This window comes from Tachypleus tridentatus, chromosome 1 (assembly GCF_004210375.1).
Source record: "Tachypleus tridentatus isolate NWPU-2018 chromosome 1, ASM421037v1, whole genome shotgun sequence".
Lineage (NCBI taxonomy): Eukaryota > Metazoa > Arthropoda > Merostomata > Xiphosura > Limulidae > Tachypleus > Tachypleus tridentatus.
The window spans coordinates 88,930,729-88,946,956 of NC_134825.1; the positions used below are offsets into that span (position 1 = coordinate 88,930,729).

At 32.8% G+C, this 16,228-nt stretch overlaps 1 protein-coding gene across 2 annotated transcripts in view; it reads right to left on the minus strand.

Moving 5' to 3' along the window:
* Window positions 1-16,228, minus strand: part of LOC143255213 (cyclic nucleotide-gated channel alpha-3-like) — a 75,573-nt gene that overhangs the window by 25,225 nt on the left and 34,120 nt on the right. For both annotated transcript variants that reach the window (XM_076510514.1, XM_076510523.1), the window contains exons 5-12: window positions 16,134-16,211; window positions 15,786-15,890; window positions 12,760-12,865; window positions 11,844-11,888; window positions 5,410-5,470; window positions 4,430-4,529; window positions 4,075-4,139; window positions 562-640 (exon numbers count right to left, since the gene is read on the minus strand). In XM_076510514.1, coding sequence (XP_076366629.1) covers window positions 562-640; window positions 4,075-4,139; window positions 4,430-4,529; window positions 5,410-5,470; window positions 11,844-11,888; window positions 12,760-12,865; window positions 15,786-15,890; window positions 16,134-16,211 — 639 coding nt within the window. The remainder of the gene's footprint in view (window positions 1-561; window positions 641-4,074; window positions 4,140-4,429; window positions 4,530-5,409; window positions 5,471-11,843; window positions 11,889-12,759; window positions 12,866-15,785; window positions 15,891-16,133; window positions 16,212-16,228) is intronic.

Below are 16,228 nucleotides of genomic sequence, written 5' to 3' on the forward strand. Positions count from 1 at the left end.
CTAATTGGACTATACTATCTGGGTAAATGCATTTTGGTTTTTATGACTTCTATTACGAGGAATCAAACGTGATGTGACACACATTGGGAGAGGAGATATGTAGGTTAGATGTTTTCCGTCACGCAGTCATAAAGTTTTGGCCTATTTAAATTAACTGGATATGAGTTTGTTCTTGTATTAAACAAAAGTCAGCAGTAGATAACCAAGGTGCCCACCTATTATTTGTTTAGTGTCTTGTGTGCTTGGTCTTACAACCAACGTTATACAGTTTGTCGTTTTACTACAATTCCACTTAGGTGTAAGTCAACTGTCTTACAAAAACCCAGTTGAGTGTTTTACTGCAAGTCTACTTCGGTAGAATTCAGAAGTCCTGTCAATGTAGTCCAGTTTGGTATTTTACTACAAACTCACTTTGGTGTAAATCAGAAGCCCTACTAACACGGCACATTTTTCTACTACATTACAAGATCAGTGTTAATTAATGTTAATTATTAAGTGCTTTTTAAAATGTCACACTAGCATGATAAAGTCTTATTTAAAGTTTAACTAAAACCTACTCACCAAATCCGTTTCAGGTGGACTAGAGTCTCCAATTGTAGTTAATGTCATTGAGGACCAGTACAGACAGACGATGTACTTTCTGAATTCCAAAAAGAAAAATATATGATTTTCATTAATTTCTCAAAACGGCAGTGGTTTTGAACTGAAATGGAATATTTGGTCTTTTGTCTTGAATATTTAACACAAATTAATAAATATATAATAAAATTATGAGTGTAATATTTGTACATGTGCAAAAGAAAGGTATATTACAACTGACCCATAATAAAGCAAAACTGGAAAGTGCAAAAACAAACAAACTAAAAAAAAAAAAACGATATTTTAAATACTTTCCATATGAATAGCAGATTACAATACTGTGGCGCTTCCCTATTTCTACATAAGTATAAATATCTAGAGGTATGAGTGACTATGACATTAGGTGATTATAATGTTATGTATTTTCCGTAATAACGTTTAAAACGAAAAATACGTTAAGTTCCAAACGTCGGAAATTTTTCATTATTTTGCTGATAATTTGAGAAAAATAACACTTATTATTTATTTACTTATTTATATATTTGATTGTAGTTAAAAAATTCACACAAATGAATCGACTATTTGTCTGGGGATGTCCAAGTTTTGACCAAGTATTTTTAATGTCATTTACAGAAAGACAGACATCTTGCATTATTCTAAACAGTTAGATAAATTTGAAATTCTATTTTACACACCTCTGGTTTCAAATCCGTGATGGAAACTTTAAGAATAATTCCAAAAGAATCAGCAACAGCTGCAGTATGAGTAATTCTTATCACAAATATTTTATTTAGAGGACTTTAATAGTTCTCTAGCCTGCGACGCTTAAACCGTAGCTTAGCAATTGGTGTTTTGCTTTTAGTTTGAATTATTTCATACATCGAACTGGAATACAAGTTAAACATGCAACAACTGTTTTGTTGCAGAGAAGCATGTACAAGTATTATAATATCAGAACTATTTCCAGAAGTCTCAACACAATAGAAGAACACAACTTATAATATTCATTATGAATGTGAAATCCAATACTCTGATGATACAAAGAGGCCCCAGATAGTCTGAATTTAGGAGAACAATATAATTATAAATGTATCTAATATCGATCTTTCTGTAATAACTCATCATCCCAGAGAAGATCATATAATCAAATGGAATAACAATAAGATAATGACATATAAGTCACATACACCGAAAAGGTAAGAAACTCTTGCACATCCAACAAACTGATTATAAACATAGTCAACAGAAACTGGAAAAGTTTCTTAAAGTCATCCATATAGGTAATGAAGACTTATGTGGCATGAAAGCTTAGTCAGTTGGATGGTACACTTGTCTTTATAACAACAAGACTGGGATCGAATCACGGCTCATGTCGTCGCAACTGTTCTTTACTAGAATATCCTGAGAACGGCATCATATTAACAGCCAAAACTCAAGACTGGACTAATTGGCGTTTAGTATTTAATAATATCAAATAATTATAAATAAGACTTAGCACATCGTATAACATTCAGTCCCATTTATAAAAAAATATTTTACAAAATATCACTTTTCTTTAAAATGTAATCTTTGGTTTTTAGATTTGTCTATCACACTTGCAATTTGAAGTTGCAATTAAATGAGATGAAAAGTGTTACATTTCCAGTAAAAAGACATATTAGATCAACGAATTACGTGGTGTTCGTATTCACAAATTTAATTAGAATGTCAACAAGCATATTAGTACAGGAGCTGAATAAGACGTGATGATAGAGGACATGTCAAATAACTGGAGTTTAGTGGCTCAATCTGGGAAAAATATTCAAAAACATCAAAGTTATTCTAAAACATGGCTTTATTTTTGTAGTCTAAACAACAAAATGAAATGTTTGATTTTGTGAAACCGATTGGTGTGGTTATGTGAACTTTAATCAACATCCACTTTAAAGAAAGACCTTACAAACATAAGATCGTTTGGAGACTGAATATTGTGAAGAAAGGTATATGATACATATAAACCAGCATTTTATTCTTCAGACCCTTCTATAAGGCCCGGCATGATGTAGTGGTTAGGGCGCTCGAATCGTAATCTGAGGGTCGTAAGTTCAAACCCTCGTCACACCAAACATGTTCACCCTTTCAGCCGTGGGGGTGTTATACTGTAACACTCAATCACACTATTCGTTGGTAAAAGAATAGCCCTAGAGTTGGCGGTAGATGGTGATGAATAGCTGTCTTTCCTCTAGTCTCATACTCCTAAATTATGGATGGCTAGCGCAGGTAGCATTCGTGTAGCTTTGCGCGAAATTAAAAAACAGACAAACCCTTCTAAGAATGAAGTGTATGAGATCAACACAGAAAGTGTATTCTGAAAACAAAAGAACGATAAGCTTTTTCCTAAGGATGACACTCCTTAAGAAGCATAAATAGTTAAGTGAATATAGAAAATTCATTACAGAATACAATTTTAGAACGGGACGAGATTACTTTCATCAGAATGAAATGCTTCATGAAATATTAATATTCTGTAACAGGCCGAAATTATTCTGTTTTGATACTACTATACAATTATTCCTCAACTTTTATTTTCAACGTGTAAATTCCATTCAATTAGGGGAAATTGTCTTGACAGGATAATCCCGCAGTAGTACAGTAGAACGTGGAATTACTGACTATTCTTTGTGTAAATGTGAAGATCATAGTAATTTTGTTTTATAAAAAGACACAAGTATAGTGTACATGAAGAAAAGTCCTTTTTTGCCATCGTTTCTCGAAGGTCAGTTTGGTGATCATTTTCAGCTTGAGTTCAAATTTCCATTCACAATGTGAGACTAAAACTGGTCATTCCTTTTTTAAGGCGTGCGCTTCGTAATCTGAGGGTCGCGGGTTCGCGCCCGAGTCGCACCAAACATGCTCGCCCTCCCAACCGTGGGAGCGTTATAATGTGACGGTCAATCCCACTATTCGTTGGTAAAAGAGTAGCCCAAGAGTTGGCGGTAGATGGTGATAACTAGCTGCCTTCCCTCTAGTCTTACACTGCAAAATTAGGGACGGCTAGCACAGATAGCCCTCGAGTAGCTTTGTGCGAAATTCCAAAACAAACAAACAATCAATTCTTTTTTAATGGAAAAGAGATGGTTAGTTTTTGTGGTCTTAGGATTCATAACTAACTAATCAACTGGTCAAACCTTCTAATAAATTATCAACAGAGGCATATATAAACAAAGAAATGAGCAAATTATTTTACAGAATTACAGAATTCGTTAAATGGGACAAAAACACTAGGTAATAAATACATAGTTTTAAAGTAACAGTACTGAAAGTGAGTCGCTCATCCAATTTTCTCAACTTGTGGTTAAATGGGTGTTTCGTTAATCATAAGACTATGTGGTTCTCGAGAGCTATAAAAAAGATGACTTATTTTCCCATTTGGAAAATGACTGTGATGTAAATACGAACTAAAACGATATTTATAGAGTAAAGGAATCAATGTTTTTACTCTATATCTACACACACCTGAATAACCGTTGTTTGTCTCGGTCACCTGTGTATACCCATCCAGTTGATCCAAGACCCTCATACTGGAAACACACACAAAACAAAAAATAATAATTATTCGCTCAAAAATTATACACTTGGTGAATATAGCCTATAATTCATTTATCCAGATAAAGTATTTCATTTGGATTATTGTTTTTATTATTGAAACTAAACAATACTATTTACAACAAAATAGAAGTTACTCGTACACATTGATTTGTTTTATTAGTTTTTCAGATTAAATAATAGCATATCAAATTTTTAGCTGAATGGTGCCGACAAAATAAATTTACATTTGAACTTGGTTTAACAAATGAAACTTTTTTCATACCTCAGAAACCATGTAATAAAGGCATCCTATCCAGTGAATTACTGTTACTAAAGAGAGGGTAAGACGGAAAGCTCTGATCCCGTTAGGATTACTCGTGCGGCTGCGTACAAAAAGAAGAAAAAATAGAAAGATGTAAATCAATATATTTGAGTTTACTTGAAGACGTTTATCTCAGACTACATTCTATATTGTTTACAAAAAGGTTTCTGTTCGTACTTATTATTTTACAAATGTACTGTAACTACATGTAAAATTTCCCTTCTCTAATTAAAAAGGAATCATAAATATTCTATAAGCCTTCAAAGCTCAAACATGTGCATTTTTTAAACGTATTCAGTGTTCATTGCGAACATTCTAATGTCAGTTCAAATTGTTCTAGTTCTTTTCTTCAGTTCGCAATGATGAGACGAGGGAGGTAGAATGCAAACTTTCTGTCTTTCTCTTCTGGCTTTTGAATGATTATGCAACCCAGAAAAAAACTATTTTATGTAGTTATTATGAGTGGTACTTATGAGTCCAAAGTGAAAGAAATTTAAACAGAATCATATAGAAGGCTTAAATAACAAGTCAATAGTCAAAATATAATATATATATATATATTAGGCATTGGATATTTTTTAAATAAATATTTCTTGAGATTCTAAAACATGGACTTATAGTTTACAATTATTTGGCAGATTATTCTAAGCATAGTTAATCTGATACTTTTCCAATGACTACTTATTAACTTTTGCTCCCTGAAAAATAAAATTGAGACTTTTTAATTGTAACAAAATGGCAAAATGAACAAATTAAATAATATCGTTTAAATAATACTATTCTGATTGTTAATAGTAAAATTTTCGAAGAAATTATTGTATAAGATAATGACTTTAAATTTATATTTACAATTAAACTTAAAGTTTAGTTGTTGTTTTTTCTAACTAACTGTGATTCAACTGTACAATAAAAAATAAAACAAAGAACCTCATATAACTTACCTGTCTAAAAGATCGTAAAACTTGTAGGGAATATGGAACTTTGCAAGTTTAGTCAGTCGTGCTGAATATATAGAGAAAAAATAAACCATTGACAGCTCTTTCGTAAGTGAAAAATCATCTGTAACAAATGGTAAATATCTATAAAATATTTATTTCATCATTAGAAGCTATTAGAGACCTCTTTATCACTTTATCATGAAACATCTCACATGGGTGTTCAGCAGGTTACGAAGAAGGGGTAGGAGTGTAAAAAAGCCTAGTCTTGTTCTTTCGATTTGGTAAGTGACAAGTGGTGAGTGAGTCAAACTACATGTTGGATTGGTAAGTGACAAGTGGTGAGTGAGTCAAACTACATGTTGGATTTGGCAAGTGACAAGTGGTGAGTGAGTCAAACCATATATTGTATTTGGTAAGTGACAAGTGGGGAGTGAGTCAAACTACATGTTGGATTTGATAAGTGACAAGTGGTGAGTGAGTCAAACTATATATTGGATTTTGTATTTATTCTTATACACGTTAAAAATTATCGAATATCTTATTTTGATGTTTTATATCTGACTTTAAGTACTTGACGCTTTGCAAAACGAACATCACTGCAAATTATGAAAACAAAGCCACGGTAAACGGGGAAATGGCCTAATACAGCAATGTTATCTAGATTAGTTTTATAGCATCACAGGGGAATGACGTGTACTTACATGAAAACTTTGCCTCATTTGAGATAGGTTATGAATAAAGACGAGATAAAACAAAGACACGTGTTGTTACTAAATTATGAACACGGTTAGATAATAGCTGTAATTAAAACATTCATATTGGTTTACCTATAAAGTGAGATGATGATTATATCGGAAATAAAGAAATATATTTAAAGTAATATACTTTTATTTTATAAAAGTAGATGCATTGATGTTTGAAAAAAAATATCGTTTGGCATCGTTAGCTGTATTGAGGAAATATTAAGAGCGTTTTCCGAACCAGAATATCAAAATAACATCTCGAAGTTCGATTTGTCATTATGTTTGTTTGTTTTTCCTCATGCACTCAACGTGAAAGTTAACTTGCAGTTTGTTTGTTTGTTTTGGAATTTCGCACAAAACTACTCGAGGGCTATCTGTGGTAGCCGTCCCTAATTTAGCAGTGTAAGACTAGAGGGAAGGCAGCTAGTCATCACCACTCACCGCCAACTCTTGGGCTACTCTTTTACCAACGAATAGTGGGATTGACCATCACATTATATCGCCCCCACGGCTGGGAGGGCGAGCATGTTTGTCGCGACTGGGGCGCGAACCCGCGACCCTCAGATTACGAAGCGCACGCCTTAACGCGCTAGGCCATGCCAGGCCCCATTAACTTGCAGAATTCTCTTATTAGTGCTAGGTAGTTATTTATTTGATAAAAAATAAGACTTTTTAGGTATTCCAAACTGAATACCATTTCACCTATATAGCATAAGCTAGCCTTCAAAATACGTGCAGTAATTTTAAATAAAAATTGAAAAAACTACTTCAAATCGTTTTGAAATAAATAAATGTACAAAGAAAATCTTGTATAGTAGCCACAAAACTAGGTTTACAGCTACGTGGTAAAAATGGATAATTTGAAGTCTATCGGTGGTTTAGTGGTACTTCTGTCGGCGTAAGCCGTTAAAAATCGGGTTTCTTCACCCCTGGTGAGCAAAGCACAAATTGCTCGTGTGTGTTTGTACTTAAAAATGCAAGATCAAACCACATCGAAAATTCGAAAATAAGCCAATAGTTTGAAACAATCGGTTTGTGTCATAGCTAGATAATAAAAAGACTGTAATTTTTAGATGTATTTGTCAGTAGATCCATTCTCCTTCTTACTTGAGTATTATACAAAGTTGCGAAAATATATATAAGTTACAAAAGCGGAATTACGAAAGAAAGTAAACAGCTTTACTTGTATTGTAATAAAATTAGACTGCAAAACAAATTCGTGCTATTTTACTAAAATTATTTCACAACTGAAATGTTGTGCATGAAAAAAACAGAAAAGATTAAAACCTCGATCTCCTGCATACCAAGCATAATATCCTGTGCAATGTGAGCGTAAGCCCTTTTTTTTACGTATACAAAATTATTAAGTGGAATACTATATACATATGAGAAATATATCAGTTTTAAATATATAAATTCCTTAATCAATACTGTTATTGTATTATATAGCTGGACATGAACGAAATGCAAACCTATTGATCAGAATATGGAATTGTTGTATCTATATTTATAAAGTAAAGAAATGTAAAAACATGGAATGACTACAAACGACATATGCATACGCACAAATATATATATATATACGAACCCAACATTTTTTGTATAGACACCATGGTTTTCTGGATAACTGCCATCTTTAAACTAAGATCTTGAGATTTTTCTTTGCAAAACTCTTGAGAAATCGAAGTTATAAAGTAGAGAAGTTTTAAAATTACACCATGTAACATAATTTTTACTTTTTCTTGTTCCTGGACAGAAAGTGTTATTTTACAATTGCTTATGCCTAAAGTAAATGGAAAATACCTATTTTTCTCTTCAAACTTTGCTTTTATGACCTGGATAATGACATTTTCAAATTTATCCATTTTCCATAACATTTCAAGGTAGATTCAGTTCTGAGTAGCTGATAGAGAATTTTCTCGAACATACAAGAATTTTCACGAACTTTCTAGAATGTTGTAGAACTTATGAGAATTTTCAAGAACATTTTAGAATTTTCCAAAGCTTTCTATAGTAATACATATACAGGGGCTCACTACTCACCACTTCAGTTTAGTTCTAGCTGCCTAAGTGAACACAAAAACCTATTTGATTTTATCAGAGATGGCATAAAGAAGCTGCAAGCATTCTCCAGATGCATTCTGCTTTGTATGTGGCCAATTTATTAAGACAAGAGCGAAAAAGTACTCTGTGACAGTATCTGCTAAAGTGTGTGAAGTCTACAAAACATATTTTGACATGCCTATCGGGGATCAAGACAAACTCTGGGCACCTAATTTTACCTGATAACACTGTAAAAAACTCTAGAAGGTAAGACGGACAATTTTGCTTGGTTGAATAGTCAGATTTTATATTGTACAAATTTTAGACCTTTTAAAATTTAAATATCTTTTATTTTTTTAAATGTCCAATAGTATAGAAAAATATCTCAGATAAAATATTTTGAATGAACCTCTTAGACATTAATTGTGGATGAAATAAATTTATTTTTCATAATAACAATTTTATTTTGCTCTTTTGCAGGATGGTACAGAGGGGAAATGAAATCCATAAAATTCGCTATTTTAAGAATTTGGTGTGAATACACTGACCACTGAAGCAATTGTTAATTTTGTATAATGAACCCTTCCAAACGTTGGGCTGTCAAGAATGCATCTGTTATCACGTATTCAGACCTTTCATCATTTATTGTCTCAGTGCCACACTGCCCTGAGCTCCCTGTACCCACTCCGCCGGAGAGAAAGCAGCCATCCCCAGAAGAGAGCAACAAATCAGAAGAGAAGGTAGATGTTGAAGATTCAGATTGCAATTTCAGAGGTGCAGCTAGTGAGAGAAACCCATACTACCCGAACCAAAGAGACCTCAATGACTTGGTCAGAGATCTTGGTCTAGTAAAGTCGAATACCGAGCTTTTGACATCTACGTCAAAGAGTGGGATTTGTTAGATGAAAGTGTGCAAGTCGCAAGTCAGAAGAAGCGTCACCGACATTTTTCAAGCTTCTTTACTCGTCAAAATGAGCTCTGCTTCTACCACAATGTATCAGGTCTGTGTTAGGCAATTGGAATTGCCTGTAACCCGAACGAGCGGCGCCTCTTCATTGATAGCTCATCCAGAAGCTTCAAAGCTGTGCTGCTCCATAACAGGAATAAGTATCTGTCTGGCTCATTCGGTGCACCTCAAAGAGGAATACAACAGCGTCAACACCTTGATAGAAGCCTTGAAGTATGATTAGTATGGCTGTGAGGTTATCGGAGACTTCAAAATGGTGGCATTCCTGATGGGTCTCCAAGGAGGCTTTACCAAGTTTCCCTGTTATCTTTGCCTTTGGGACAGCAGGGACACCGCAGCGCACTACAACAGGAAGCACTGGCCACAACAGACCGAGCTCTCTATGAGGAGGCACAATGTCAAATGTGAGCCACTAGTGGACCTCCAGGAGGTGTTGCTCCCACAATTGCACATAAAATTGGGTCTTATGAAACAATTTGTCACAGCTCTGGATAAGGGATCTGCAGCCTTCAAGTACCTCAGAGACTTCTTCCCTAAGCTGTCTGATACAAAGGTCACAGCAGGTGTCTTCGTTAGACCACAAATAAAGAAGATCCTGGAGTGCATAGAATTCGCCAAGCTCAGTGGGAAGGAAAAAAAAGCTTGGGGCAGCTTTGTCGCAGTGGTTCGGGGCTTCTTGGGCAATCACAAGGCCCAAAATTATGTGGAACTGGTTGAGGCTCTGGCGAATAACTATGGCAAAATGGGCTGCAAGATGTCCTTGAAAGTCCATGTTCTTGACGCTCATCTTGATAAATTCAAGGAGAACATGAGAGCATACTCAGAGGAGCAAGGCTAGCGCTTCCACCAAGATATACTGGACTATGAACGCCGTTACGAAGGACCGTATAACAAAAACATAATGGGAGACAATATCTGGTGGCTGATCTACATTACAGTCGCAAATCTCGAAATACTACTCGCTTCTAACCATTTTTGTTCATTTTTGTATAACTTTAGTATAAATACATGTAAATCTTGATTCATATGTTGTTTTATTCAGACCTTATGCAAATAAAAATGTGCATGTTTGCCTGTTTTTACATAGAAAATAGGTTAATTTCTAAATTTCATTATCCAGATCACAAAAGCAAAGTTTGAAGGAAATAATGGCCATTTTCTGTACTTTTACAACATAAGCAATTAAGAAATAACACATACTATAAAGGAACAAAATTTGTGTTACATTGTGTTATAGTATCAAAAAGTGAAAAAAATCAACTACTTACATCTATGGCCACTTCACTTATTTTTATTTTCTTTTCATAATGTTATGAGCCCTTCCTTCCCCCTAACTTATAAGCAAAGCTTCTGATCTACTAGCCCCAGTAAAGAAAATGGTGCAATATTTTATTTCGATAGATAAACTCGTTCTTTGCGCACCATGCGTATTTTAACTTCATGTCTGATGGTCGATTTCTATTTTATTTTTTTGTATAATGAAATATTGACACGTATGAAAGGGCAAGTTTTAAAACTATGACATGAAAAAGTGTAAATTTCATCTGTTTCCATTTGTTTTTGGAAATTTCCTTTGGGTATATGAGTCTAAATCGCACTTGTATAACATATGAAACCTGTAATTATTTTCTTTTGAGCAATATGTTAGCTTTAGAACATTAAAAATAAACAATATGTTAGTTTTAGAACATTGAAAATAAACAATATGTTAGCTTTAGAACATTGAAAATAAACAATATGTTAGCTTTAGAACATTGAAAATAAATGAAGTTATGGCAGTGACTACTAAATCTATCTGCCACAGATAATATAGCAGGTAAACTCATGCTTCGTTTAAGAAGCGTATTTATTCTTTAGACCTAATTATTGGCTTTAGGCACCTGTTGACTTTATATTGAGATGCAATAGTATTGCATTGTTTATAAGACACGGTAAGATAGAAACTTAACATGTGTTTCCTTGTTGTTTGTTTATGGCTCTGAAGTAACTGTCTTTAAAGTTACTATTATAAATGTCGTAGTTTTGCATTCGTATAGAACAATGCACATTAAACGTCGTTCAATTTAGAACTGATACAAAAGTTAAAGTAGCACTGCCCAATAGACCAATAAGAATATTGGGTTTCCTTGTGAGCTAACACGCAAGCACGCATGTACTAACTGGCATACATTGGTCTTTTAACTGCATAGATACTTTTGAGAATTTCAAACAAAATATCTTGGTCTTTAAATAGATCGCAATTTCGTAATAAAAATAGTAATATCAATGTTATTTATTTCACTTGACAACAACATAACCATTTATAGTAATATGCATTGACATTATATTACTTTAAGCAACACTTTTCCAAGAGTAAAACATAGGAAGATAAAAATAATGATTATATTTCGTCTAGAAACTAAAAACAATAACAAAGAAGGAAGATGTAAAGCTATAAAGTTGCTGAGGAATAGTAAACAAATAAACATCAAAATATTATTTTTTGTGACCCGTTATTTAATTATAATCTCATAATAAGTGTAATATAACTTGTTGACCACTATTCTTGCGTTTGGTTCTGTAACTGAGAATTCTTTATTACTCTTAACTTTATTTCAGTTCACATCGTCAAAAGCATCAATCGAAACACAAATCAAAAGATATAAAATCAATAAAACAAGAATCGCAAACACAAGAATACTTACCACCACCATATGTACATAAGAAATGCTTCGGCATGTATGTTACTTCTGAAAGTAAATATAAAGAGCACATTTTTTAAAATTTTAATAAACGTTTTTATTTATAATATTTCAAGAAAGTACAAAAGAACAATTCATTTAAAACTTTCTTGGACTGCTATAGTATATTTTTCTGCATTGGGTACACAATAATACCGACAGATTTAAACGTTTTATTGTTCAGTTATGTTGTTATATGGGTTTGGTATCATTATGGAGACACGAAAAAACGTGATTTTATACAAAACTGCTTTCTAAATAACGGAAGTTATGACTCACTGTTATAACATGACAGAGAAGTGGCCTAATGCGACAATGCTGTCTTGATTAGTTCTGTAGCATCATAGTGAAATGACGTGAGCTTTGCCTCATCTTTGTCTAATAGATTAAATGTGATATTACACGACAGCGTTGTCTGATTTATCCTTGCAGATCACAGTGAAAAGTGACTTTACACAGAAGCTACCTCTCATTTATCCCTCTAGAGCACAGTGAAAAGTACCTTATATGAATGCATTGTTTTATTTAACTCTGGTGACCATAATTAAAGTAATCTTACGTAAAAACCTAGTTTGACTGGTTTCAATAGATTCGTGGTTCTGACGAAACTTTGATTGAACTGAATTTTATAATTCATTTAAACAAAGAATAAGTTATTTCTGTTTTCTGCCAATAATAATTTTCTTTATAATCTTCATGTGTTTAAGTGAAAGCGGAATATTTTAGTCTAAAATTCGTAATTGAGTAAAACAAACAAAAAAGGTTCCAATAATATCCATAAAAACAGTTAAATTGTATTTACATACACATATATCTTGATATTAACACAGAATTAGAACGTGGTTATATAGTTATTCACAAAGGAGATATCATATTTTACCTGACATAATGCTGCACAACGTTTCAGTTGGTAAAACGGCAATTATATCTCTGGCAAACAGTGACTGCGTGGTGTAATGTTTTCTTATTTTGGTAGGATCGAACACCTATAGAAGATTAACGTATTCACTAAGGCATACATCCCTTCTGTCTTAATCAGTAGATCAATAAATTTAAAAATATTACACTTTGGTAGCACATGTATACGTATAAATTATATTAACGCATCAAGGTCTCTGATGATTGAGCTGTGAGTTTGAAAGTTTATAAGGCTTATATTATAAGTTTGATGGATAAATAACATATAGCTCATTGTACATTTACACTTATCAAAAATATACGAGAAAAACATTAAACAAATAAAAAATATATTTTTGTTATTGTGTAATTTATTTAAAGTAAACTGTTACAGATTGTTGTAAGCATTTCTTAATCTTAAATATTTTGTACTGTAAACCTGAAGAAACGGACATACGTGCTACTTTTCTTCTATTAAATCATTACCTATATAACCTTTCTAGTCGAGATTTCATCTTATATTGCCTAATTCTTGTCTGTAAAATTTTCCATATAGATATATTCGACTAGGTAATTACAGAAATATAAAGAATGACTAAAATAAGTTAAGATAATGAAGAACTTTACAATGTTTCAGACAGCATTATCAAGAACAAGAATGCCACGTTATGATACATATTTTAAAACCGTAAGAAAACATCCACGTGAACTCTAAACATTTCATAACGGGATACTATTTACTATTATAGAGCTTTGTGTGAGTTTGTGTATTCTCTTTTATGCAAAGCCACATCGGCTGTGTCCACCGAGGGATAAGAGAACCTCTGATTTTAGCGTTGTAAACCCGTAAACTTACTGCTGTCCCTGGATGGAAAAGTCAGACGTTTCTGTAATGAAGACTTATAAGAGTTTGTTGATAACGTTTATATAATTTCTATTTTGCTTTCACTACCGGTTCTTTTCTCAATAATTCAGTAGCTTGCATGACCAGGCTGAAGGCGGCAGCCAAAACCCTGTCATTTCGACAGACAAGAGTAGGCCAAACGTTGGCAGTGTGTGCTGTTAAACAGCTGTCTTCTGTCTTGTATAACATTCCAAAATTAGAGACAGCTAATCGCAGATAATTCATGTGTAGCTTTGCACAAACATTTTTAGAACAAACGGCAAAATCATGTTTAATCACCTCTTAGTCCCCTAAATACATGTTAAGAATGTGTAAGTTAATTTTAGGATTTCTATTTTATTCAACATTTTTATCTCTAATTCAGGAATATTTACAATATTTACAGTGATATCTAAAGTAAAGAAATGGTTGTCCTACTTGAGGAACCTTTTAGTTTTGTTTGTTTGTTTTGGAATTTCGCACAAAGCTACTCGAGGGTTATCTGTGCTAGCCGTCCCTAATTTAGCAGTGTAAGACTAGAGGGAAGGCAGCTAGTCATCACTACCTATCCGCCAACTCTTGGGCTACTCTTTTACCAACGAAAAGTGGGATTGCCCGTAACATTATAACGCCCCCACGGCTGGGAGGGCGAGCATGTTTGGCGCGACTCGGGCGTGAACCCGCGACCCGCAGATTACGAAGCGCACGCCTTAACGCGCTAGGCCATGCCAGGCCCAGAGGAACCTTTTAGAAATAAACAACACCAATTTTTGTTTTCGCAAACTCTTGAAAAGATTCAGAAAAGTGTGTTTTCTCCAAAAGTGTAATCATATTTTAAATGAAATTGTTCAAAATCTTTTAAAGTTTCCATAAATCTATAAATGTTGATTTTTTTAAACTATGAAAACTAAATAATGATAAGAAAAAACCATGAACTATACTAAAAAAAACACAAGAACAAAAAATAGTGACAGTTTAAGCAACTCTTTTATGTACATTGTGCTAAATCACAGTCTTCATATATCTTGAGAGGTTTCATCGCAACAAATGAAATGCTTTAATATAAAATCAGTAAACTCGGTACTATTTACTAAACATAGATTAGCATTCATTAGTTATGTTTACGTTTGAAGCCTTCCTTTCTTTTGTGATAATGTTACCATAGCAACAGTAATATACCAAATGATAGCATTATACATAGGTTTGTTACAAGAATCTTGCTATCACAAATCTGGTTTCAACTACTGTCCTACCGTATCTCCGTGTAACGCTAACAAATCTGGATAATTTAGTGTTAGTCTTCGTTTGTCCAATTGTTTGCTTTTTGTACAGGTTACTCAAATTTTATATTTTTAATTAACAAATTTCTAATATCCCATGAAAAGATATGTTTGATAGCATTTCGTAATGTAGATACTGAACAATTAACAATGAACAGTCTTGTTTGGTTGTTTCTTTATTTTATACAATGTTATCAAGCTTAAGATATCATATTAATAACGAATATTGTCTAATATTTTTATTTATGTCCTGGAAATACCTAAAATTTAATACTTGCACTGATTGATTTAGATTTTTCATGTAATTTTGCTCATTGAAAGTATAATGATTCTTTCTTTAAGTAAAATAACTTACAAGTATTTCAATATTTTTATTTTTGTTTTTTTTTTAGAAATTACTTTCGTTCTTACTCATTTAAAATTGTCTTCACTGTGTTTTCTCAGCATTAAGTTTGAAGTGACTTTTTTATTTGTTTATTACCGGTTTCATTCATCATTACTTCTATCTTCCATATTTCATCATATCCTCTTTATTCACATCAGTAACACTTCTTCTTTTTCATCCTTTCCACTTCTACTTCTTTCTTTCTATTCAATTCAATAACCTTTTTATTCATCTTTCATTCTTATTGTTTTTCTACCTGGTTTCTAATTTTATCCTTTCGTTTTATTCATTTGTTCATTGGTTTATTTAAATTTATATTTTTCTTATACAAATGATTACATTCGCTTTCTTTTCTTATATTACTTCATTTTTTTCTTCTAAATGTTCTTTCATATATTTTCTATAATTCTCATTTTTGTGTAATTATTTCATTTGTTCTCATATCATTCCACACAACTTACCGGAATTCCATCCCCTAGATATGCTGTTCTTAATTGGACTCCAATATCACAAAGGTAAATGAGATCACAAACTATGTCGAGTGAAAAGATGTACTGAGCAGTAGACTGAAAGGATAAATACAACCACGAAGTTAGTAAAAAATTGTCTTTAATAATTGTCTTTTATATTTTCTGTGTTACATATTATCGGCCATCTTCTGTTCAAGTAAATACATAAAACTGATAGTTAAAGAAAGTACTTTTGAATTTATAATATTATAAATATGAAACCAATAAAATTTTTCAATGTCACTGTTATTTACAGCATGTCTTTGAATTATTGTGATATATTTTTTAAAGATATTTTACCTCATTTCCTAGTTCCGGGAAGGCCAGTCTTAGAATCACAATCCAAATATTGTACACAACGGTAACACTGACAAGTCCCTAAATGATTAAAATTA